Consider the following 27941-nt stretch of genomic DNA (forward strand, 5'->3'; position numbering starts at 1 on the left):
CAGCCCATAGTATGACCTGTGTATGTTGCTGGGCTCACAACATACAAAATGTCTGTTACATCAACAACAAGTTCATCCGGATTTGATGGAAACACAAATGACTGTGCTGGCCCTCATGACTCCAGGAAGTTGAGATGTACTTCATTGGCATCTGCATCAGTATATATATATATATATATATATATATATATATATATATATATATATATATATATATATATATATATATATATATATATATATATATATATATATATATATATATATATATATATATATATATATATATATATATATATATATATATATATATATATATATATATATATATATATATATATATATATATATATATATATATATATATATATATATATATATATATATATATATATATATATATATATATATATATATATATATATATATATATATATATATATATATATATATATATATATATATATATATATATATATATATATATATATATATATATATATATATATATATATATATATATATATATATATATATATATATATATATATATATATATATATATATATATATATATATATATATATATATATATATATATATATATATATATATATATATATATATATATATATATATATATATAGATATTTGGATTTAACAGACAAGGTAAAAAGGTCAGAAATCCACGGGGACAGAGTGAGAATAGTTTTTTAACCAACTGCGCCCTGTAACTACAAAACCATCTGCTAGCCACCTCGCCCTCCTCCCTTTATCTGCTGTCCCATCCTTTGGTTACTGTAGTCTTTTTCAGTCCACCTGATGAAATATTTTCCTCCTTGAGGTTCCCATTCAAATGAAGAACATATTTATAACACAAAAAAGTCATATGCATCAATCCAGGACGTAAATGTAATGGAAAATAGCCAAGTGTTTGTGAGTGTCAGTATTGACACAGCTAAGGGGGGAGCGATGGGGGCGAAGCCCCCTGTTAAGTAGGTTAGGTTGTTAGGTTTGGTTAATTTAAATTTATTCGGCACGATGTGTAGGGTGGCAGAAATATGCAGCGCATGACGGGACAGGGCAGCAGCAAGGGTCTTCCCTATACTGGCTGGTGTTGCGAGAAATACCTCCTCATAGAAATGTCGCTCTGTTGTCCACCACCCATGCACACTGGGGGAGTACACAGGAGGAAAAACATTAAGTTGCCTGGTTTTGTTCTTGTTTGTCCACGTCTGATCTTTATGAGTGGTGAGTGAAATATAGAAACAGTAAACAAGTTGATTCTCTCTCTGTGAGCTATTTTGCGGCTGTGGCAGTAGGTGTACAGCATTGAAAAGTCAATCATTGAATGATTTTTGAGAAACAGTTGGCAGATTATTTCATAACACAAACACACACACACACACACACACACACACACACACACACAAAAAAAAAAAAAAAAAAAAAAAAAAAAAAAAAAATTGTCTGCCAGTGCGAGACTGGTGCATTTGTAAAATTTTATCTGTACCAGTAACAATATGGTCCCCCGCAGGGCTCCACTGCCAACCTGGCAACCAGGTGTGCTGTGCTGCTATACAGACAATGTGCAGACAACATAAATGATAATAAAGTCTATATACCTACGTTTATTAGGTTCGTCGGGTTTATTATATGTATTTTTTAATTTGTCACTTATAATGGACTTTTGGCATTAACGGACTAAGTTTCCCCCTAATTACTCTGTTATATCGAGGGTTTTCTGTATGTGTGTGTGTGTGTGTGTGTGTGTGTGTGTCGCTGAATGAACATACCAGTGGCCTCCGACCCTAGCATGCTCCACAGGATGGGGCATCAGGCACCCCACAAACACCTCAAAATGGGTCTTGCACACATCCTGCAACCAATTGTGGATGTACTCTGTCTTCAGACGCTCAATAGATGTGCGCTGCTGGTCTGAAGGAGGAAGAGATCATTACTCAAAGCTGCTATATACAAACAATCCATAATCACAACTGATGTTTTCATTCATGAGCAATTTACATGATGCTTATAACACTAGTCATTGATTTCAGCAGCACTAAAGTTCAAGTAAACACAAACAAATATATTCCTAAAGCTGAAGAAATACAATATTCATTCAGTTCAATTGTTTTAATATCCCAAAGGAAAGAAAAAAGAAAGCAGACAGAGAAAGCAAAAGTTGCTTACCATCAGGTAGGTACTGAGTGGCATTGAACCAGTGGCACAGAGCAGCCAGGAGGCGGCCCAACACTTCTGGGGGAGTGTCAGCGGTGGGAGCGCACAGACTCACAATCAACCATACTCCATAGCGACTCAGCAGTCGTGCCTCCTCGGGATTTAAGCCATCCCCCTACATTGCCCAACCAGGCAGAAGGCCACAACAAGTGTCAATATGAATAGAAATACCATGTTATTCATCAAGGATAGAAAAAAATATATATATAAATAAATAAATAAATAAATAAATAAATAATAATAATAATAATATGTAAGTAATAGTTTTTTTTTCATTTTTTTGTTCTTTTTCATCTTTTACTGTTTTATTTTTTAATGTAGAGTGATGTTACTTCTGGACAATCTGGTGCCCTGTGTCCCTCTGGGAATGAGCACTGCACTAGCCCTGCCAGCTGCCAGTGGCCCCTCTGGGGGTGGACGAAAACTGGCTACGGGCAGAGGAAGGTCTCCATCTGACCTAGGGAAGGGGAGGAGAAGTTGGAAGGAGCACCTTAGGGTGGCGTGTATTAATGTGAATGGGATGAACGAGGAAGCGAAGAGAAGGGAGATAATAAACGAATTCCAGAAGGGAAGGATTGAGGTATTAGGTGTGAGACACATATGAAAGGATGTGGTGTGTGGAGTGTGGAAGTGATGGCAGGGAGAAGCTGTGGGAGGGGTGTGTGGAGGGGGGAGTAGTATGGTCAGGGGTAGAGGATGGAAGGGAGAGACAGGGACGTGCACTATTGGCCTCCCCATGAGTGTGGGCGGGAGTGGATGGGCATGGGTGGTGTGGTCTAAGGAGAGTGTGGATGACGGGGAAGACAGAGATAGAAAAGTTTGCATGGGTGTGTGTATATGTGCCAGTGAATGATAAGGGAAGGAAAGGCTTAATTTAAAGAGATTTTAGGAGGACGTAGGACAGTTTTAAAAACCTTTGAAAGTGAAAGAAGAATTCTTGTATAAGGGATATGAATGCAATAGTTGGAAACAGGGAGATTGGTGATATGGTTGGGAAGTGGGGCATTCTGAATGAGGACTCGGTCAAGCCCACAGCCGCCTTCATCCCCAGTGATGTTATATACCTGGACTTTCAGAAAGCCTTTGACAAGGTACCGCACGAGTGACTCCTTAAGAAACTGCACTCGGCGGGCATTGGAGCCAATCTGATCGCGTGGATAAGAGATTGGCTCACCGACAGAAAACAACGAGTACTACTCAATGGACAGCCTTCCGATTGGCTTCCAGTCACTAGTGGAGATGACCTCGAATCAGGACTGAAATCCACAATATCGAAATTTGCTGATGACACTAAGGTGGGTGGAAAGGCCCTCACAAAGACCGAGTGCAAAATCATTCAGAAAGACCTCAATCACATTATCGAATGGTCGGAAAAATGGCAAATGTCCGTTAATGTTGACAAATGCAAAGTCATGCACATTGGGTCCAGGAATAGTAACCACACATACATCATGAATGGGAAACCTCTGCAGGCAATGCAGGAGGAAAAGGATCTTGGAGTCACTATCAGCAGTGACCTGAAACATGCGAATCACTGTAAAAAAGCATACAACAAAGCCAACACTATGCTTGGGTTCATAGCAAGGAACTTTGAGTGTAAAACGCCAGACGTGATGCTATCCTTGTATAATTCCATGGTAAGACCGCACCTCGAGTATGCAGTACAGTTCTGGTCTCCAAATTACAGAAAGGACATTGATTTACTGGAAAGGATTGAACGACGCGCCACGAAGATGATACCAACCTTAAGGGCTCAACAGTATGAGGAACGACTCAAGCATCTCAATCTCTTTACATTGGAGAAAAGACGACTACGAGGGGATATGATTCAAGTCTTCAAGTATCTGAAAAAATTCAATAACGTCGATTACTCCAAATTCTTTGAACTGCAACCTAAGAACTAGAAATAATGGTTTACCCATTCAGTCTAGTCAATGTAACACAGACATCGGAAGGAGTTTCTTTTCAAACCGAGTCATCCGCCACTGGAACAATCTTCCTTCAGAAGTAGTAAATGCGAATACCATCAACTCCTTTAAATGTAGAATTGACCGTCACTTCGCTGTGTCGGGAGGAAACTGAATATCGAGGTGCTTTCATCTGCTTCTCAATATCGAGGTTCTTTCATCTGCTCCCCAGGCCCCAAGTGGCTGTCGAGCAGATTAAATCACCAAAGCGGGCAACCTCATAATGAGCCAATAGGCTTTCTGTTGCCTGCATTTCCATGTTCCCATGTTTCCAGTGCCTCCTACCACCATGATCAGCTCCAACTTGTCGCCCCACACCCTCAGTTTGCGACACCAAGATCTTTGGTTGGACGACTACAGGATCCTGGTCTGCCACTTCCCCATTCAGGAATCCCGGGTCCATCTCAAGCTGCTTCCTCCACTTGGGCCCCTGAGGATCCTTGGGGAGATATATTGGAGGATGAATCTGACACAAGAGCCAATGCAGATGATGCAGTTTCCCCTCCAATCTTTCACACTATGATGGTCTACATTGCTTGCTGTTTTCCGGAGGTGCTTGGGTATGTGCAAAAGGCTCACCGTCCAGCCCCACCAGGAGAAGTCAGGCCTGTGGAGGATAAACAGATTAGATTTACTAGGACACAGCCTATGGATTTCTCCCTAGATGCTGCCACCAAGGCTCTTGTCTCTGCTACTGAAGGCTCCAGGCCGTCCCTTGCCTGTTACCCGTCCAACAGGTTCAGGAGGATCTATGCTGTTAGGCTTTTACACTGGTGGAGCCTGATGGTCGTCCCAGCTCATTGTGGCGCAGGTGAGTGTTTATAGTAGCACCATCTTGTTTTGGCTCATATTGCCCCCTGGAGCTCATCTTTAAGTCTCTCTTTGAAGAGGTAATCTTGAGTCCGGGTTGATAGGTGATCTTCAGGGCAGTATGTGGGTAATTTTAGGCCACTCGGCAGCATAGCTGGGCATTATTGCGATAAGTTATTGCGATACTTTATCGCTGATAACAAAATCGGGTTATCGGCCATCCGCTACTTATTTAAATATATATCGGTATCTTCGTTACTTCTGTAACCAAACTAGTGATAATCGCTACTTTTTTCTGACTCTCAGAAAAAAAAACGTTGTCTCCTCCCTACTGCGCATGCGTGGCCCGGGCGCCCGGTGTTGTATGAAAAAACTTCGGGGTATGAAATATCTTCGGTGAAGAGATTTCATACTTAGATCATCAACATTTATTTTTTTATGTTAGATTCAAAAATAAATATATCAAAGAGAAAAATCATTTAACTTTGCCTCAAAACTGATTATTCACTGCCTCAAATTTGATATTCCATATTCATTTGTGAGCATGCCATGGTATTGAAGGCACCCAGTGTTGTGTTATTTGGTGTCCCATCGTCAAAAGCTGGCGCTTTTGTTTACAAATACTGGTCTCTCGTGAACTACGCATGTTCAGACCAGTAAGCGTAACCCTGTACAGTCTCACAAAGCTTTTTGACACATTAAGAGTAGTTGTTGGAAGGCTGGATCAGACACACAGTACCACCATCCTCGCTGTTTCTAGAACGACACTCTACATATAAATACAACTCGTACAGAGTGTCGTTTTAGAAACAGCAGGGATGGTGGTAGTGGTACTGTATATCTGATTCAGCCTTCCATCAACTCTTAATTACGATTAAAAAGCTTTGTGAGACTGTCGCTGCTAGTCTGAGCATGAAACAAAACAGCTTGACGGTGGGGACGCCAAATAACACAACACCGGTTCAAGCGTTTCTAGTATTACTGTCCATATGTACGTGTCAACGTGTGGTTTTCAGGTTTTGTAAATTTTCTAAAATACAGATAATGAAAATTTGAATTCATCTATGTTTTTTTTTATTTATTTATTTTTTTTTTTTTTACAACAAAGGAGGCAGTTCTAGGGCACACAAAAAAAGAAAACAATAATAAAAAAAAAGCCCGCTACTCGCTGCTCCCAAAAGAGAATTAAAAGAGGTGGCCGAAAGAAAGATCAATTTCGGAAGGAGAGGTGTCCTGATACCCTCCTCTTGGAAGAGTTCAAGTCGTAGGCAGGAGGAAATACAGATAAAGGAAGATTGTTCCAGAGTTTACCAGCGTGAGGGATGAAAGAGTGAAGATGCTGGTTAACTCTTGTATAAGGGGTTTGGACAGTATAGGGATGAGCATGAGTAGAAAGTCGTGTGCAGCAGGGCCGCAGGAGGGGGGGAGGCATGCAGTTAGCAAGTTCAGAAGAGCAGTCAGCGTGGAAATATTGATAGAAGATAGAAAGAGAGGCAACATCGTGGCGGAATTTAAGAGGTAGAAGACTATCAGTAGGAGGAGGAGAGCTGATGAGACGAAGAGCCTTAGACTCCGTTCTGTCCAAAAGAGCTGTGTGAGTGGAGCCCCCCCACACGTGAGATGCATACTCCATATGAGGGTGGACAAGGCCCCTGTATATGGATAGCAACTGCGCGGGGGAGAAGGACTGGCGGAGACGATACAGAACGCCCAACCTCGAGGAAGCTGATTTAGCGAGAGAGGAGATGTGAAGTTTCCAGTTCAGATTTTGAGTTAAGGATAGACCGAGGATGTTTAGTGTTGAAGAAGGTGACAGCTGAGTGTTGTTGAAGAATAAGGGATAGGTGTTTGGAAGATTGTGTCGAGTTGATAGGTGGAGAAATTGAGTTTTTGAGGCATTGAAGGACACAAGGTTCCTTCTGCCTCAATCGGAAATGATAGCAAGGTCTGAGGTTAAGCGTTCTGCAGCCTCCAGTCTGGAGTCGTGTACTTCCTGATGTGTTGGTCTTCTATTGAAAGAAGTTGAATAATGCAGAGTGGAGTCGTCGGCGTATGAATGGACAGGACAGTTTGTTATGGAAAGAAGATCGTTGATGAATAACAGGAAGTGAGTGGGTGATAGGACAGAGCCCTGTGGAACGCCACTGTTGATAGATTTAGGGGAAGAGCAGTGACCGTCTACCACCGCAGAGATAGAACGGCCGGAAAGGAAACTGGAGATAAAGGAACAGAGAGGGGGATAGAATCCGAAAGAGGGCAGTTTAGAAAGCAAAGACTGGTGCCAGACTCTATCGAAGGCTTTCGATATGTCTAGTGCAACAGAGAAAGTTTCACTGAAACGGCTAAGAGAGGATGACCAAGAGTCAGTTAAGAGAGCAAGAAGATCGCCAGTAGGACCCCCCTTGCGGAATCCATACTGGCAATCAGATAGAAGGTTAGAAGTGGAAAGGTGCTTTTGACTATTCCGGTTAAGGATTGATTCAAAAGCTTTAGATAGACATGAAAGTAAAGCTATAGGGCGGTAGTTTGAGGGATTGGAACAGTCACCCTTCTTAGGCACAGGCTGTACAAAGGCATACTTCCAGCAGGAAGGAAAGGTAGATGTTGATAGGTAGAGACGAAAGAGTTGACCAGGCAGGGTGTCAGCACAGAAGCACAATTTTTAAGGACAATAGGAGGCACTCCATCAGGACCATAAGCCTTCTGAGAGTTGAGGCCAGAGAGGGCATAGAAAACATCATTTGGAAGAATCTTAATAACAGGCATAAAGGAGTCAGAGGGGGGATGAGTAGGAGGAATATGCCCAGAATCGTCCAGGGTGGAGTTCTTACAGAAAGTTTGAGTGAAGAGTTCAGCCTTAGAGACAGATGAGACGGCAGTGCTGCCGTCAGGGTTAAGGAGAGGAGGGAAAGAGGAAGAAGTGAAATTGGAGGAGATATTTTTGGCTAGATGCCAGAAGTCATGGGAAGAATTAGAAGAAGCAAGGTGTTGACATTTTCTATTGATAAAAGAAGTTTTGGTAAGTCGGAGAATAGATATGGCACGATTCCGCGCTGAAATGTAAAGGTCAAAGTTAGTGGGAGTTCGAAGGCTCTGGAACCTCTTGTGAGCTGTCTCTCTATCTTTAATAGCACAAGAACAAGCATGATTAAACCAAGGCTTTTTAGCATGAGGAGTAGAGAAAGAACATGGAATGTATGCCTCCATTCCAGAGACAATCACCTCTGAGATGCACTGGGCACACACAGAGGGGTCTCTCTCCTGGAAGTAGTAATCAAAAGTACATCCTCAGGTCGTCCCACCGAGCTGAAGCAAAATGCCAGAAGCATTGCCTCTTCGGCAGGTCCAGAGGATGTACAGGAGTGATAGAACAGGATACAGAAATAAGGTTATGATCGGAGGAGCCCAACGGAGAGAACAGTTTGACAGAGTAAGCAGAAGGATTAGAGGTAAGGAAGAGGTCTAGAATGTTGGGCCTGTCTCCAAGACGGTCGGGAATATGAGTAGGGTGCTGGACCAACTGCTCTAGGTTGTTGAGAAGAGCAAAGTTGTAGGCTTGTTCACCAGGCTGGTCAGTGAAGGAGGATGAAAGCCAAAGCTGGTGGTGAACATTGAAATCTCCCAAAATGGAGATTTCAGCGAAGGGAGAGTGAGTCAAGATGTGCTCCACTTTAGAGTTCAAATAGTCAAAGAATTTTACATAGTTAGTAGAGTTAGGTGAGAGATAAACAGTACATATGTATTTAGTAATAGAATGACAATGAAGTCTTAGCCAGACGGTGGAAAATTCAGAAGAGTCAAGGTCGTGGGCATGAGAGCAAGTGATGTCGTTGTGCACGTAGGCGCAACATCCAGCTTTAGATTGAAATTTAGGATAGAGATAGTAGGAGGAAACAGAGTAGAGGTTGCTGTATCGTGGTGGGGTTTAGAGGAGGAGAGATGGTGTTCCACAGAATGAAAATTAGAACGAAGACCGCGAATGTTGCAGAAATTGATAAGGAGGTTCGAGGAGTTATCAGGCCACCTCTCAAGTCAGCAGCCAGAAGGGGAGTCCTCCCTGGGGGAATTTATGGTCCCCCCCCCAGGCGGGGACTCCGAGGCAGTGTTTTTGTTAGCCATTTTGAATTTTGAATTTTGGGAAAAGGTGTGTGTGTTGTGTGAATGTAGTGTGGTGTAGAAAGAGAGAGGAACGGTCTTTAGAGAGCATGCTGAACTGCTCTCAAGTGTTGATGAGACAAAAGGGAAATGGTTAGTGAGGACATGGGAAGGGTCTTTGAAGGGCTTCAGCACCCTCTTCGCTTCCCATATATCCTCACTGGGAGGAGCTCATGCCCGTTCGGTAGGTGTCTTCCTACCTACTCCAGCAACGATACAGCAATAGTATCGTTTTCGCCTATCGGACTTATCACTAGCTAGTATCGGAATTGTGGATTAATATCGGGTATCGGTTATTGCCTATATTTGTTTCCAGTTAATGGATATCGGTTATCACCGATAAGGTTTTCCGTTATCAGTTATCGGTTATTGGGAATAAGGTTTTCTGTTATCTTGCCCAGCTATGCTCGGCAGTGACTGAAAAGTGACAGTTGTGTGGCAGCCACGATTTGAACCCGCATCCCTCCTGGATCTCCCGGACGCGGTGCCGGCACGCTAACCACTCAGCCATCGCCTCCCCGCTGTTTTTCTAGGATGTATCATGTAAATAATTTTTCGAGCTATTATTTTGTTTTCTCGGAATAGAACTCGGCTTCCACATCCCGACTCTAGCCCTGTTTACCTCAACCTGTATGTACTTTACCCATTTTGTGTTACTTCCATGATTATTTTTATTATCATTGGCATTTCCCGATGTTGTATTGTTAGGCGGGCTCTGACTTGTATATAATTCTTTAAAGCAACCATAACAAGACCTCGCTTAGCTAGTACACATTGCGTGACTATAACATGGATAGGCACACTAATTTTAAAGGTCAGGTGAGTCGCGGGGTCGCGACTTTTAGGTGACCGAGCGATGTAAAGTGTATATTATAATGTACATGTGAATGTGTGACTGTATGTGTCGCAGCATCATGGCAATGCCACGCCACAGGATGTTTACTAACACGTAGGTGCTAGGTTGTGCTTAGGAGGTGCTCCTTGCCATGGGAACGGTGCTGATTTGACAAGCCTTGGCACTGGTTTATTCCTGCAGCCGGACTGAAGCCGGCAGAAGACAGTAGGCGGCGGTGACGAGCAGATCACTGCTCAGGGTGTGTGTACGACTGCTCACAAACAAAAACTGTAATTATTCTGTAAAACTGTACTATAGTTAAAACTCATCACCATCATCATCATCATTTCATCGACGCCTGCTCCTAGGAGCTCCCACCAGGGGATGGCCACGGCAGAAGAGCTTCCATCTTTCTCTATCCAGACACTCTCTCCTTGCCTGCTCAAAGTTTCTCAAAGATCTTTCCCCCCTCTCCCTAACGTACTCTTGCACCCTATCCCTCCATTTCACTGGAGGTCGTCCTCTAGCATTCCCTCCCTCTATCTCACTCACATACACCCTTCTGGTTATCTTACTCTCCTCCATTAGTTCTATGTGGCCAAACCACTTTAAAGTCTGTCGCTTCACTTCTTCCACCACTCCACACCCTTCACCCCTGTGACACATTCTAAAATGCTCGTACACTTTCATTACTCATTCCATCCATTCTACTCACACCACAAGCACTCCTCAAATAACTCATTTCCACTGCCTGCACTCTAGACCTCTGACTTTCATTCCAGGCCCATGTTTCACTTGCATATGTGAGGGCTGGTACTATTATTGTATTTCTCAATTCCCTCTAACTCCATGCTCACACTTCTGCCATTCATGATTCGTCCCAAGACCCTACCACCCTTCTTCCTTGCAATGCCCTTTCTCTTATCTCTCCCTCCGTACCACCATGCTTACACATAACTGATCCAAGGTACTTAAACTCATTGACCTCCTCCATTTCTTTACCATTCAAAATTATTTTGCATTCTTTTTCACATTCAATTCCCACTCTATATGGGCATACAAAATCCACAACCTCACTTCTACTTCGCTCACAAACCATCACTTTACTCTTGTTGGCATTTACTTTCAGCATTTTGGGGGAGGCGGTGGCTGAGTCGTCAAAGTAACGGCCTCGTGTTCAGGAGGACGCGAGTTCAATCCCCGCCCGGTGCCACCAAGCTGGGATTTTCAGTGGCTTAAAACTACCCACATGCTGTCCAGAAGACCACCAATCAACCCGGACTCTAGATTTTAGGATCAAAGATGAGATCCGGGAGGGAGCATGAGCCAATGCAAAATGGCGCCACTATAAACACTTGGGCCGACCATCAGGACCTACGGAAAGAAGCCTTGGACCGACCATCAGGATCCACGGCTGCAATGTAAAAAAAAACCAAAAAACAAGCTTTCTCCTGTTACAGACACTATCAAAAACACTGACCAAATTTTGTTGGTCACTTTCATTTTCTGCAATGAGCACCGTGTCATCATCAAACAGTATCGAATTCAGTACCCACTTCCTTCCCTCATCGAACAGTCTTACTCCAACTTTTCCAACTTTGCCCTTAATTTCTCTAATAATGCCATCCATATAAATATTGAATAACCATGGTGACATGACTCACCCTTGTCTTAAGCCCACTTTTGTCTCAAAATGTTCACTTGTTTCTCCAGTAATTTTGACACATGCAGATGCATCCTCATAGAAAGACTTTATTGCAATAAGCAGTTTTCCTCCTACACCATAAATCTTTAAAACATCCCACAATGCAATCCAATCGACTCTGTCATAAGCTTTTTCCAAATCCATGAAGGCAGCATATAGTTTCTTTCCTTTTGCTATTATTTTTTCTAGTACCATCCTGAAGGCAAATATCTGATCCACACATCCCATTCCCTTCCTGAAGCCTCCTTGTTCTTCACTGATTTTCTCTTCTGTAAGTCTTTGCACCCTCTTTATTATGACTTTTCCATATACCTTTCCGGGTATACTCAGGAGACTTATACCTCTATAGCTCCCACATTCCCCTCTCCTGCCCCCCCCCCCCCCTTCCCATGCTACTTCACATATCTTGACCATCCATTTAACAACCACATCTCCTCCACACTTCAACATTTCTGCTGTGACTCCATCAATTCCTGCTGCCTTTCCATTTTTTAATCTTTTTATTGTCTGATTTACTTCTTCATATGTTATACTTCTTTCTTTATATACTTCTCCTCTACCTCTACTCAAAACTGCTGCTGTTACAGCTGTTGGACGTCCATCCTCAAAATTCATCAAGTTTTTGAAATATTCTCTCCATCTCTCTTTCACAGCTTCCCCGTCTTTCAACATCTTTCCATTCTCTTCCATAACTTCATTTATTTTACTTGAGGAGATATTTTCTGCATTTCTTTCATTTTTTGCTTCTTTCCAATATGATTTCCTGTTCCCTTTATATTTTTCACTTAGTCTTTTTCCAAAGTCTTCATCAACTCTCTTCTTACTTTCTTTTATTGCTTGTTTTAATTTCATTTTGCATTCTCTATATTTCTTTTTCCTTTCCCATTTTACTTGTTCAGCCACATTTCTTTCTTGAGTTTTCTTAAAAAGTTCCCTTTTCTCTTTTACTATCCTCCTTATCTCTTCTGTCCACCATGAATTTCCTTTTCTTTTTCCATCTCTCACCACTTTCATCCCTACCACTTTTGTTGTAGTTACCATTAATTCTTTAAATGTTCCAAAACCTTTTTCAATGTTTGTACAGGTAACTCTCGATTTACGCGAGTGTTGCGTTCTTGAAGAGGTCGCGTAATTCAAAAACAATGTAAATCAAACAAGAGGTAGGTTTCTGTCGAAAAATAAATACCGTAATTTTCGGTGTATAGCGCGCATTTTTTTGCATAAAAAATGCCTGAAAGTTTAGCCCTGTGCATTATACGCTGAATGTACAAATTTTTAATGATTTTTTCTTCTTTGGGATGATGTTTTTAAGGGTCTGTTTTTCGTCTTATCCAATAACAACGGCAAACTTACTTTATTATTGTTTATAATCCTTCATAGTCCGTAGCTGTCCTATAATATGTTACCATAGAATACAGGGCGATCTAATAACTACTATACAAAGACTAAATCGGTGGAAGATCCCGTTTTTCCGTCGGGCGCCAATTGTATGATCTTGATGTCACAGGTGGCTTAAGATTGTATGACTAAGGAGCAGTACAAGCTACATAAAAAATCATGTTAGAAAAAAATGTCCATGTGTTCATTATTAATTATTAATATTAGTGAGAATAATGGGGTGAATATGATATCAAAAACTGTACATCATGAGTCTTGTACGAAGAGTTATTTCACGCAATCCCAGCCCGGCCGCCATTTGCATTATTTACAAACCACACAACCACACCCACACAACAAACAGATGAATGAAGCGTGTCAACAGAACCGAGATATCCTCTCGGGAACTCATTCTCAGCCCCTATCGTGTGAGGAAGAAATGAGGGACTCCATGAGGGGTTGGCTAGTATTGAGCAGTCTGGTACCAGTATCGTACCGTATTGCTGGTACCGTTAGTACCGGTACCTGCTCACCCCTATTGTTGAGTAGCGTGGCAGCGTAGGTACTGTATTGTTGTTCAAGTGGCGCGCGGGAAGGACTGAGCTCAGCTGTGTGGCCGTCTGAGTCCAGTTGCGTGAGACATCTGGTGGGCACTCCATAAAATATCGCGTATAAGTGAAAAAAAACCGCCTAAATTAAAAATTTATTTGGATTTTGGACCCCGCGTTATTTAAAAAAACGCGTAAACAAAACTCGCGTAAATCGAGAGTTACCTGTACTATTTTTTACATTTCTCATTTTTCACTTAAGGCCTCTGCCATTTCACGGTTATACTCATCTTTTATTTCTTTTTCCTGTAACATTTCTATCTTCAGTATTTCCTTTTTTACTTCACCCTTCTTTTCAAACACTCACTTTTCATTCAGCTTTAACTTTACCAGCACTGCACGATGGTCAGATCCATCGAACATTCCTCTTACTACCTTCGCATCACAAATTTCTTTTCTAAGCCTCTCATCTACTGCCACATAATCAATCAATCCTTTTTGCTCATCATCTTCTCCCCTCCTCCATGTGTATCGGTGGATATTCTTGTGCTGAAAGAAGGTGTTCGCTAGGAACATTCCCCTCTCAGCACAGACATCCACCCAGCACTTTCCATTTTCATTCTTCCCAGGTATCCCCCATTTTCCCACCACCTCCATCACACATTCGTCACCCACTTTAGCAATCATATCTCCCATCATAATAAGTTTCCTTTCTTTCTCCAAGCTCTTTAGACATGTATTTACTTCCTCCCAAAAAGCTTCCCTTTATCTCCGTCCTTTTTTACTTTTCACATTTACTGGTGCATAAATACAAACCCATGCATACTTTACTAAATCTACTTTTCCTTTCACCCACACAATTCTTGATCCCTTCCAACCATAATCAGTCACACCATTCCACACTCTTTCAGACATCACAATAGCACATCCTTCCTTACTCCTGCCTCTATACTTCTCATCTATCCCTGTCCATACAACCCCCAGGCACACCCTCCCACGTACCCTCTCTACCATCAATCACACCAGTTCCTTGAATACGTGTTTGATTCACTCCCAACACATCCACTCTACCATTTACAAAATCTTTGATCATCACTCTCCTCATTTCCTCACCACCTAAACCATTCACATTTATAGACACCAGTCTCATACATTCTTTCCTCTTCTGCCACCCTCTGGCCATCACTCCTGCTTTTAAAGACTCAATAAAAGTATTAGAGGCCACCAATGGGTGGCCAGTCCAATGTAGTGTTATGGAGATGCTCCTTGTCCAGGCTAAAAGGATTAAAACAAAACAGCTGATGGTCGCTGCCCCCCTCCCCGTTGGTTCTACCCGCAGGGTATACTAACGGTGCGCACCACGTGAAGGTGAGGATGGGGTGGGCTACCTTCCCAGTCAGAGGGTAGCCGTATTGCTCCTTTCCCAATACCCTAAACAAGGGAGCTGTACGCATAGGCAGCAAAACGCACCTCGGATAAACCTCATTGGTTACAATACTGCCACTGTGCAAAGCTCTCTTTCCTTTCTTCTAAATCTTTTTGTTTCACTACACACTTCTCTCCCTACTTTCATGATATTTTTTTTCAATTGTTCCCATCCTCCATTATTTTCCTCATTTTCCCTTTTCACTCTTTGTTCAAACTCTCTTCTGATTTCCTCCTCCCTCAGCTTCCACACTTTTATTTTTCTTTCTTTTTTCTTTTTTATCTTTTCTTCCATACCTTCATGACTATGTCAGCACACAGAAGTCTATGTTGTGGCAGGCATGCTTCACCCAGGATCACCTTCACGTCTTTTATCCAAAAATCTTCATCCTTTCTGTACACTAATTAGTCTACTTGGGTTTCAACTATTCCACTTTTATATGTTACCACCTTTTCTCTTTCTTTCTTGAACATAGTGTTTGCCACAACCAGTCCCCTGCCCTGACAAAACTCCAATATTTTCTCCCCTTCTCTGTTTCTCTCTCTGAAGCCATACACACCCACTACTTCCTCAAACCCATCTCTACTTTGCCCTATATGACCATTCAAATCTCCTCCAATGAACACCTCATTTCTTAGACCTGCACTCTCGTCATCAAGCACTCCCCAAAACTCCTTCTCCTCATCTGTCCTCCCCACCTGAGGGGCATACACAGAGAAAACATTGAAGTTTCTCTCCTATTACCATTCTTATTAGCATTATCCTTGATGTTATCCTCCTCACTTCTATTACATCTTCTATTAGGTCCTCTCTCACCATCATCCCCACTCCTCTGACTCTCCCCCCTCCACCACTCTCCCCTTTCCACCACACCTTGAACTTTTCTTCCCCACTTCCTATCATTCTGCTTCCTTCACCCTTAAATTGCAAATCCTGCTTGGTATGGGTGTGATAGTTAAAGGAGTGGACTGTGGAGTGATGGAGTGGGTGAAGCGTGGTGCACTGAGATGGTTTGAACATGTGATGAGAATGAAGGAGAATGAATTTGTGAAGAGTGTATGAGGGAAGAATTGAGGGAGGGGGTGTCAGGGGAAGACCCCCTTTGAAGTGGATCAATAGGGTGAGTGAGTACTGGAGCGAGAGAGTTGTAAGTAGCAGGAATGTGTGTGCTGAGAGGGAGTGCCAGAACGTGGAGAGATGGAGACACTTTTGCCGCGGCCACCCCCCTGGAGGGAAGTTCCCATGAGGGAGCAAGGTGTCAGAGATTTAGATATAGATATATAGTTTACACTGAACACTGATGAAAATAGTCAAGTTTCTTCTTTAAATGAAAGGCAATTTGTATAGCTAAGACAAGTTATGCTGAAAATGTTACCTTGGCTGGTGTAGGGAGATTCACCAATTACAACCAGATGAAATATAGACTATTGAACAGGAATGCATCACAGAAGTGCACATTTCAATAACCTAAAACCAAAGAAAAAATGTGTAAGGAACAAAACAAAGAACAGAAAAAATATAGAAAGAAAACAAGAATAAAAACTGTGGAATTCAAATAAGTCAGAGCTGGGATATGGAGCAAAATTAGGAACTAGGTAAGCAGTGGAAATGAAAATGAAAAGAGGTAATTTAAGAAGCATGCCAATAAATTAACAAATGAATAAATGCATAATTTTAAAAAAATCAATAAACAAATAAAATTACAAAGTAGTGCATCAACTTAATGTCACCCACTTTGTCAAGATCATCAAGGAGTCCTGCCCTATTGAGACGTTCTTGGTCCTTGCTCTTTGTCTTGTCTCCATAGGGCTGGGCCTCATTCAGCAGGCTATGGAGGGGACGTCACATTAGTCTGTGCCTTAGCTGTATGCAATTTGTATCCTCATTTAGCAAAAAACAAAAGGCAGAATGAGGGAAGAGAGAGTTAGAGATGGGATGCAGAAGAGGTAAACAACTTACTTTATATCTTTAGTGGACATCTAAGAAGCAAACTTTGGCTTGGGTGAATTTTTAGTAATGGTTCACTGTTCAAAGATTCAATTATTTTTTTGTCTTTGAAGAAGGTATTGTCATGCAGTATGAATGAATTATGTCAAGGCCTCAAGGTACCACACAGAAGGGGTAGTAAGAAGAGTATACTTACCTGACAATGGCCTCAATGGTAAAATTCTGCATCTGTGGCTCCATGACCCAGGGAGAGCCAATAGTGGTGTGCACAATGTGGTCAGTGCCACGGCGGTTGTTGTGGCGGATGTTGTTGCACTGAGAGCAATAGCGGATGGGTCGATTAGTGTTGTAGCTAGCACACTCCATGCTAAAGCAGGTGGCAACTGCATTCTTTTCAGTAGAACGACAATTCTGTAAGGGAGAAAAGGAGAGTAGAAAACTGTGGACAAGAGCTGTGAAGATTAGGCTGAGAGAAGTCATCACATGTGATGCATTTTCTGAATTAATAATTTTGTCAGAGAAAGGTTATGTAAGAGGAACTTTGCATGTATAAACACAAAAACCTACTATACATTATCAATGACCACAATAGGCCTAACTGAAAATGCCTTTATGACCAAATAATGATTATATGAGATGGCTTTCTGAAAGGGAAAATAAACTTACTTTGTTCTCGCAAGTGGCAGAAACCTGAGGCATCGGCATTAGGATATCAAAAAACTCTACAGTGGAGTGTTCCCGCTTAATGTCCTCAGCACAATCTATACAGAGGTAGAGGGGTGGTGGGTTGTCTGGGCAGGTACTGAGACACACAGCATGATCCAGACAGACCTTCACAGCTTCACTTGTGCCATCACCATCACACTCCTCAATCTGGCACAGCAATGGCTTCCAACCTGTAATGACATCACTGTTCAGCATCACCCCACACTTGCATAACATCTGAACTGAAGTTTGACTGTATGCAGCCCTGGACATGGGTTAGCTGTATGGGTGTGTATGTATATATATATTTTTTAAATAGGCACACAAGGCTAATTATACAGTAAAACCTTGTTACAAAATGTGTTTTTGTTGTGCTCATATTATATTACTTGTAAATGTTTTGTTACTTTTAAAAATGATGTTGGCCTTTGGTAAAGCACTGTTACAGAAACTGTCTCAATAAAATGAAGCAAATTACAGAATTTGACTACTTTAAATCTCATATTCATTCAGTCAGTTTCTGGCAGACCTTATAACAATGGAAGCATTGTCATTATTTACAAAATGGAGATACAGCAGACACATATCTCTAGTTAAGTGTTGAAAACTTGTGAAAGTAATTTTCTTAATGACTATAAAAGTTGAAATAGTTAAGTGACCTTGATTTTAGAGAAATGACCGTTTGAACTTTCCTTTGGGGAATGGTTTTGCTGCAGAGTTCTTTGTCTGATGCAGCATATAGTCCATATCAAGAGATGCACTATATTACATGGTTAATATAAAACATCACCTGCCTTTGGTCATGAAATGAAATGGAAGATGGCAAAGTTTAGATTTTGTTATGCTATTATCATAACTAAAGAGTGAAGTCATGATATAATGCTATAATTTATTCAAGGAAAAGCACTGAATTTATCAAGGGAAGGGTCAATGAAGAACTGACAAATAAACTTTTATTGTTTACTTGTCAAGTGAGAATATCAGCAACTTGATAAGATTTATCAAGGTAGGGGACAAAAAAGTTTGTATACTTCATAATGATGTATTACTTATTTCCTTCACTTATCTTTTATATGGATATATAATCTGTATTTGAGTTGGATGCTAGTCTAAGATAGCAATGTAAATGGGTAGGAATCAACTGACTTACACACGGTTTTCTCGGTCACCCCATGGGGAGGGAGCACAGTCCTCAGGGAGGAAAGGAGGCCAAGGAGGGCAGGCTTTCTGTTATGACAAATTATCTCTCCATATTGCTGAGCACAACGAAACCTTAAGAACACTGTGATGTCTTCACAATAGCCCTGATCTTTCATGAAATACAAAGAAAATGGGGAGCTGTTTAATAGAGTTTAACCATCTTCAATGAAAACATTATCTAGCTACAATTTATTATAAATATTATTAAATTTAAGCACACATGCAAAGTAAAAGTATGTAAATTCCTAGTAATCAATAAATACCAACTCAGAGCTCAGTTTTAACATACAATTCAATGCACTGAAGTTCAATTCTGTCACTGGATAGAAAAATAAAACTTTCTACTTGGCTTGTATACACGCCTGGAACTGAGGAAGAGCAGCAAATGAAGTGGTGGTCAGTGAGGACAGCCTGCTCACACAACCTGGAGTTTGTGCCCATGCACTTCCTCAGTTGTTATATCATGTCTATTCAAGCTGATTATATTAACCATATTTTCAACTCATGATATTTTATATATTTTCTTGTTAAAACAGTTATCCCTCTCCTCACTATGTGCTCGATTCAATGGTCAATGAAAAGAAGAATATGGAAAACTATAGTTGGGTTTCAATTTGTGCTGTGTATGTAACTGTAATACCTGACCTCCTTGCACACTTCCTTGGCTGGAGCTGTGCCACCCTCCATAATCTGGGTTATTAGAGTAGGATGTAGTTTCCTAGTATCATAACTAAAGGGAGATGAAGCAAAGACTAAGCTACAATCAAGATGAAAATTATTATGGCATCATCATTCAAAGCAAGCAAGTGGCCCAGGAGAGAAGTGTCCTGGCCTGTGACATGCTTCCCCATGCACAAGTCTCCAGGCAGAGGCAGGCCCAAGCACATGCTCACCATGCTCAAACCTCTCTGTTAATTGAGTCATAAGCACTGAGTCAGCTTCTTTGGTATGCACAGGCTCCATGGAGGAGTTTGGTGTAATAGGAGACTCAACAACTTAACAAAACCACTGAAGCTGTTTATGTTTACTTCTGTTCTAATTTTTATATTTTGCAATAATATAAAGGTGCCCAGCATTTTTTTTAATATTCAATGGAAAAGTTAATGTAGTGATAGCCAAAAGAGGACAGAAATTTTCATATAGGTAATTAGACCAAAGTAAAAGTCACTAAATTAACGAAGAGAAATGAAAGTCAAGATCTTTGAATCCACTCTACAATAAACCTGGTCATCACAATTACACATCTGAACCATTTTCTGACACTTTATGCACACACACACACACACACACACACATGAGGAGACGAGAGGAAGGAGAGAAAAAATCTAACAGAAAAGGAAGAAGGATGGAAAGTGTCATATATGTATATCAATGGAATAGTGTCATTGTGGTTTAACGACTCTTTGAGAGACAAAGAACCTGATATTGTGGGGCTGACGGAAACTAAGTTGTGTGACCCAATTGAGGTGGTGGGGATTGGAGAAGGTGCATACAATATATGGAGGAGAGACAGAAAGAGAAAACAGGGAGGAGGTGTGATGTTGATGGTAAGGAAAGGCATTAGGGTGGAGGAGGTGATTGAGGGTGAAGGCTTGGCCGAGGTACTGAAAGTGAAAATTGTGGGTGCTGAAGGAAGAAGGAGGCAGTATGTAGTAGGGTACGTGCCACCAAGAACCAATGCAAGGAAGGCCCGAGAATATGAACAAATGATACAAGACACGGTGAGTTGCCTGGATGGAATGTTGAGAGAGTGTGAGAGAATAATTATAATGGGTGATTTTAATTGCAAGGATGTAGAATGGGAGGATTGGCAGACGCAGGGAACAGAAGAGTCGTGGGGAGGAAGACTCCTGCAACTGGCAATGGAACATGTGCTGACTCAATGGATTAAGGAACATACTAGATTTGGGAAAGAAGGCGAGGCATCAAGACTAGATCTGGTATTTAGCAAGGAACCGGAAGTAATAGAAACTCTTAAAGAAGATTGTCCAATAGCAAAGAGCGACAATGCGGTTGTGGAATTTGAAGTAAAAGAAAAGAGAACGATTGACCGAAAAGAGGATCACAAAATTGGGAGAAGTAACTACTGTAAGGCAGACTTTGTTAATATGAGAACTTTTTTTGAAGATGTAAATTGGAGTGGGCTGTACAAAGCCAGAGTACACAGGATAAGTGGGAAGAGTTTTTAAAATTATACAAGGAAGCCAAAAATATATATGTCCTTAAGGTTACCTAAAAGGATGTTGGTAAAAAGGAGTGGTTTAACAAAAGATGCGAGGCGGCTAGAAAGAGAAAGGAGGAAGCTTGGAAGGGATGGAGGAGATGAAGAAGAATCAACTCGTGGAACGATTTCAAACAAGCAAGGAATGAATATACAAAGATTAGAAGAGAAGAAAAACGGAAATATGAAAAAGATATAATAGACAAGTGCAAAGACCAACCCAAACTATTCTATGGACGTGTGAGGCAAATTAAAGAAAAGAGAAACAATTGATAAACTAAAAATGGATGGAACTACATATGAGGACCCAGCAGAGATGGCAGAAGTGATGAACAACAGCTTCCATAGAGTTTTCACAAAAGAAGACGAATTCGTACAACCACCGGGCCAGGAAAGAGGAAGGATTATGCAGGAGATACAGTTAATGGTGCAGGAGGTTAAGGAAAGTTTGAACAAGCTGGATATAAAAAAGGCGACGGGGCGGGATGGAGTATCAGGGTGGATCTTGAAAGAATGTAGTGAGCAACTTGCAGAGAAACTGCACTCCATAATGAGTGCCTCCCTGAGTGAAGGAAAGGTACCACAAGATTGGAAGAGAGCAAACATAGTACCAATTTTTAAGGGAGGAAAGAGAGAGGACCCATTAAATTACAGACCGGTATCACTCACTAGTGTGGTTGCGAAGATATGTGAGAGGCTGGTTAAAAACAGGTGGTTGGATTTCTTAGAAAGTGAGAAAATGATCTCGGATTGCCGGTTTGGATTCAGGAGAGGGAGATCTTGCGTCACCAACTTATTGTGTTATTACTCAAGGGTGACAGATTTAATACAAGAGAGAGAAGGCTGGGGGGATGGAGTGTACCTGGATTTGAAAAAAAAAAAAAAAATAGGATTTGGAAATTACAAATAGGGGTGGAGTGGGTGATAGACTGATTAAGTGGCTGGAGGACTTCCTAACTAACAGGGAAATGAGGACAATAATCAAGGACAAGGTTTCCAACTGGTGCCCAGTGAGGAGTGGGGTCCCACAAGGTTCGGTGTTGGCGCCAATAATGTTTGCTGTTTATATAAATGATATGGTGGATGGAGTGACCAGCTATGTGAGTTTGTTTGCAGATGATTCAAAGCTATTGAGACGAGTGAATGATGTGAAGGACTGTGAGGCATTGCAGAGGGACCTGGATATAATATGGGAGTGGAGTGGTACATGGCAGATGGAGTTCAACCTTGGGAAATGTAAAAAAATAGAGTTTGGTAGGAGTGGCAGATGTGAATATGATTATAAGATAAGAAGTGAGATAATATGCAGAGGAGTGGAAGAAAAAGATTTGGGAGTGACTGTCTCAGAGAACACGTCACCGGACAAACACATCAATAGGATAACAGGACAAACTATGAATTTGCTGAGGAACATAAGGACGGCATTTGTGTATTTGGACGAGGAGATGATGAAGAAAATAATAGTTACAATGATAAGGCCAAGGTTGGAGTATGCAGCAGTGGTCTGGTCTCCTCACGAAAAGAAGAACATAAGAAAGCTGGAAAGAGTGCGGAGATGGCAACTAAGATGGTACCGGAACTTAGAGATCAGACTTATGAGGAGAGACTCAATAGCATGGGGCTCACAACCCTGGAGAGAAGAAGAGAAAGAGGAGACCTGATAGCGGTGTACAGGGTCGCGAGTGGAGTGGAGCATTTGGAGAGAGAGGACCTGTGTGTGTGGAACGAGAGAGAAACGAGAGGATATGGAAAGAATTTGAGGGCAACCACATGTAAGCGAGATGTGAAAAAGTTTAGCTTCCCAAACAGAAGCATTGAGATATGGAATAGACTGGAGGAGGAGGTGGTTTGTGCAAGAAACATTCATGATTTTAAGGAAAAGTTGGACAAGAGAGGATATGGAGACGGGACAGCGCAAGCGTAGCTCTTTTCCCGTATGTCACAACTAGGTAAATACACACACACACACACACACACACACACACACACACACACACACACACACACTAAAAAAGACAATGAAATACATAAAACATAAAGTATGGTTTTTAGTTAATTTTCCACACAGCAAATTACTTTCACATCTTTTTGCTAAGTACCAATGATTTAAAATATTTTTTATTAGAATATATATGTGAGTGTGTGTGTGTGTGTGTGTGTGTGTGTGTGTGTGTGTGTGTGTACATATATTATATATATATATATATATATATATATATATATATATATATATATATATATATATATATATATATATATATATATATATATATATATATATATATATATATATGTATATGTGTGTGTGTATATACACATAAGCTTATTTCTCCATCATTTATGTTATTCCTAGAAAATTATCTTGATAGAAAGTAAAATCAGACTCTTACCCTATTGGAATGCAGGATCATGAATGGGATAAACCAAAAGAACCTCACCAATGTATATACTGTTGACCCTCGCTATTCATGACATTCATATTACAGTGGGTCATGTAAATGATAAAAATCTGTGAATGGCATAGTTAATAAGTACAAAAAATGGGCCTCTCCTAACCAACATAATCACAAAAATATATTTGAATCTAATTCCCTCTTTCCATCCACCCCACACCAGTTTGAAGAAATTCCAGCCAACCCTTTTCATTATTAACTCTTAAGGCGCGGGATTGTTTTTGCCGTGCCTGTCCTCCCCTGCGGGCATATTCAGGCTAAAACATACCTCACTTCAACCTTGCATACCTTTACTGCTACTTAACACACGTGATTGAATGAAGTATCATTGTAAAGTACAAACCCTCACCTGTCCTTTGACTTTAATTTGAAATCTATATGACCATTGGTAGAGCGAGTATAGAATATTGAATAAGATCACTGAAAACGTACTATTATAGACAGTTTTCCACCCTTAGTTGAATTCCCTTCTATGATTTAGTAGTAAAAGTCATAAACTTTATACAGTTTAAGTGAAAAACACCCAAAAAAACTTAACTTACGGGCCTTCCCAGGGCGGATACAGGGGAAGCCCAAGGGGCCTGGCCCCCCAAAAAAATCTCAAGTGTATGCGGATAGTGGGTACAGAACTGACTCGCTTATAATGTGCTGCAACAAGTTACAAAGTTACAAAGTGCCATGATGGGAAAATTAAAAGGGTGTGCCGCAGTACTCATGAAGAAGTACACCCTGGCCAAGCCAATCCACTGCTTTAACCACAAGCTGAATCTAGTACTGATGAAGGCGTGTGATGTCAAGGAAATGAAGATCGCTCTTCAAACACTGACCGAGGTGTACAACTTCGTCCATTCTTCGAATATGCGCTCTCTCCGCTTCATAGAGGTTGTCAAGCTTACCTCGGCCAAGCGTGAAAAGCTTGTTCCCCTCTAACCCACCAGGTGGATTGAGAGGCATGACGCAGTGCTGGTTTTCGTTGAATTTCTGCCTGTCATTGCTGTTTTTCTCAAGGAAGAACTTGACGCCACCGCTGGGCTCCTCATTGCCATACGTGTTCCCCGCTTTCTTGTTGGACTGGTTGTAGTGGAGTGTATAGTGGCGCATACTCTTGAGCTGAGCCGAACTCTTCAGAGAAAAGATGGTGACCTGGTGTCAGCCTATGCTACGATTCGTGGCATCGAGACCATTTTTGCCAAGTTCAGAGCAGATGCGGAGAATCATTTCCATGACATGTTCATGAAAACGGAAGAGCTTTTGGTTGAGGTGGGGTCATCGCATGACACCATCCCTGTGCCATGACTCTGTGGACGACAGACCCAGCGATCAAATGTTCCGTGCGAGAATGCTGAGGAGTACTGCTGCCGAGTGGTGTACATTTTGTTCGTGGACCACGTCTTGGCTGAGTTGAAGAGTCGGTTCATCAGTGACACAATGCCTGCCACACTTCAGCTCAAGCAACACCTCAAAGGCCCCGAAATGGATGAATTGTGGCTGTGCTTCAAGCAGCAAAGCTCTACGAGCTCGACATCGAATCCCTGACATTCGTGAACACGCAGAAGCGGAGCGCTGGGCATTATCTGTTCCGGTCCTCTAAACTATCAAAAAAGCCCAGGCACACGCCAGCACCAGAATGTTCCCCAATCTCACCATTCTCTTGAAAACTCTGTTGATGCTTCCAGTCTCCAACGCAGAAGCCGAGAGGTCTTTCTCAGCACTGAAAAGGCTGAAAACCTATCTGAGGTGTACCGTCGGCCAAGAGTGCCTGAATGGACTTGCCCTGCTCTGTGTCCACTATGATATCCCCATTTCAGTCGAGAGAGTGATAAGCAAATTCGGCGAAAAAAAACGCCGACTACTCTTTGCTTAGTGAGGCACTTGTTGAATACTTGGGAATTTGTAAATCTATTTCTTTAGATCAGCCAATCTTTGCAAATATGTTACCTCAATCCCATGTAAAAGAAGCCCTATAAGAATTCCTTTTTATCTTCAGCTGTGTCTAATTTTACATACTAACTCTTTTTTGTAAAGGTTAGGTTTGTAATTTATATATGACCTGTATTATGATCACCCTTGATGCTCACATATCGAAATAAACGTTTATTTTTCTTCGAATGCTTGTATGGTGATGATTTCTACCTTTTCAGATCTAACTTTTCACTGGTCGGATGTACAATTTGAATTGTTTCTTGTTATTGCTTGCCAGCTTAAATATTGATTGCACTTCATATATAGATACAAGAAAAATTAATTTGTCACATATACGTAGATTGCTCGGGAGCTGCGGATTTTAAGCGAAGAACCGCCATCACAATCCATTGGTCTTCACTGTTTTGAGGCTGTCCCTAATTTATAAAATTTTACCCCCCCCCCCAAAAAAAAAAAAAAAAAAAAAAATTCTGGATCTGGCCCTGGGGCCTTCCTGATGTCCTTGATTGGTACTGAGGTCAAATGGCCCCCATCTTATTGAGGAAATTCACTGGAAGGTGAGAGGAGGTGGGATGTCTAGCATACATCATCTCAAAGCTAACACTGGCATACACTGACCAAAAATTAGTCAGGAGAGCATGGTTGCGTATTGTTTGAAAGAAAATGACATGCTTACTCTACTTCACCACAAACAAATTAAATTTGACATTGCGCTAAGTGAAAAAATGGCTTGTCGATTACTGTCGACACCCGCGGTTTGAGCCCAGGCACCAGCCGTCGACAATTGTCGACACTCATGCTTTAGGGGTTAATTCAACAGGTCGAGCTAAGCATGTGCCACAAGGCAGTCTCACATCTGTCGCACAATTGTCCATTTATATACTCTGGCCTACTGTCTCTGATAGCTAAAGTAAAAAGTACAGCAGGATACACACTGCACAAGTACTGTTCCCATTTCAGTATGACCACAAGGACAAAGAACAGTCATTCAAGCGTGTTTCATCTCATCCGTTATGTAAACAATCTGCCCTGTGTTAGTTTGCCTGGGCAGCTGCAGAGATTTTCATTGTGGCAAAATTTGATGACTACTTACAAGACCATCATTTATAAAGTATCTTTCAAATTAAACACTATATTTATCCTAACTACCTCTTAAAAAATCCTACATACCTTACAGTCATGATAAACCACCCCTTGTAAAATCTTGACACCAAGCTCTGTGGCATCATGAAATATATTGATGATAGTGAGAAACCAGTGTAACAGTAACACTTCTCCCTTACACTTGCGCTAGTTGTTTACCTAGTTGTAATTTTACAGGGCCTGGGCTTACACCTGCGTGGTCCCGTCTCCATATCTGTACTTGTCCAGTTTTTCCTTAAAGTTGTGCACACTCTTCGCCGATACTATTTCCTCACTTAGTCTGTTCCAAACCTCTATGTTTCTTTGCAGGAAGCTATATTTTTTAATGTCTCTCAAGCATCTTCCTTCTCTCAATTTTTTACTGTGTCCTCGTGTGTTGCTGGTGTTTCTTACTTCTCTTAGTAGCAACTCCTCGTTATCTACTTCTTCCATTTTATTCCACAATTTATAAATTAGTATTAGGTCTCCCCTTTCTCTTCTTTGTTCCAATGTTGGCAGGTCCATTTCCTTTAACCTTTCTTCATATGACAATCCCTCCAGTTCTGGAACCATCTTCGTTGCCATCCTTTGTATTCTTTCTAGTTTTTTCACGTTTTTTCTTATGGGGAGACCACACAGTTTCGGCATATTCCAACTTTGGTCTAATCATAGTGGTAATCATCTTTTTCATCATATCTTTATCCATGTAGTGGAATGCTATTCCTATATTTCTTACCATTCTATACGTATCTCCGAATATCCTATTTACATGACTCTCTGACTGTTGATTATCTTGTCTTATCACTCCCAGATCTCTCTCTTCTTGAACTTTTAATATTTCTCCATCTCCCATTCTTTATGTCCATTTTGGTCTTCCTTCACTCTTTCCCATTTCCATTACATGACATTTCTTCACATTAAACTCCATCTCCCATTTCTTGCTCCAATCCCAAATCTTATTTAGGTTCTCTTGCAGAATTTTACAGTCTTTACTATTTCTTATGTCTCAGCAATTTCGCATCATCTGCAAACAAGCTCATGTAACTATTTACTTTCTCCGGCATATCATTTACATATACAGTAATCCCTCGTCTATCGTGGGGGTTAGTTCCAGAACCCCCCGCGATAGGCGAAAAGCAGCAAAGTAGCGACCTTATATTTTTTTATTATTGATATATATTTTAAGGCTTTATAAACCCTCCCCACACTCTTACAAATATTCCCCACACTCCTATTGACCTTTCCCACACTCTTATAAACACTTCCTATGACGTTTCGTTGTTATGATGCGGTCCCAATAAATGAT

General features: G+C 41.2%; 1 protein-coding gene across 10 annotated transcripts in view; it reads right to left on the bottom strand.

The window, feature by feature from the left end:
* The window catches only part of LOC126997354 (protein unc-79 homolog), a 236389-nt gene that overhangs the window by 140443 nt on the left and 68005 nt on the right, over positions 1 to 27941 (bottom strand). For all 10 annotated transcript variants that reach the window (XM_050858417.1, XM_050858421.1, XM_050858414.1 and 7 more), the window contains 5 exons: positions 17678 to 17907; positions 17208 to 17422; positions 16799 to 16892; positions 2194 to 2356; positions 1797 to 1938 (listed from right to left, as the gene is read on the bottom strand). In XM_050858417.1, coding sequence (XP_050714374.1) covers positions 1797 to 1938; positions 2194 to 2356; positions 16799 to 16892; positions 17208 to 17422; positions 17678 to 17907 — 844 coding nt within the window. The remainder of the gene's footprint in view (positions 1 to 1796; positions 1939 to 2193; positions 2357 to 16798; positions 16893 to 17207; positions 17423 to 17677; positions 17908 to 27941) is intronic.

Source organism: Eriocheir sinensis, chromosome 12 (genome assembly GCF_024679095.1).
Source record: "Eriocheir sinensis breed Jianghai 21 chromosome 12, ASM2467909v1, whole genome shotgun sequence".
Taxonomy (NCBI): Eukaryota; Metazoa; Arthropoda; class Malacostraca; order Decapoda; family Varunidae; genus Eriocheir; species Eriocheir sinensis.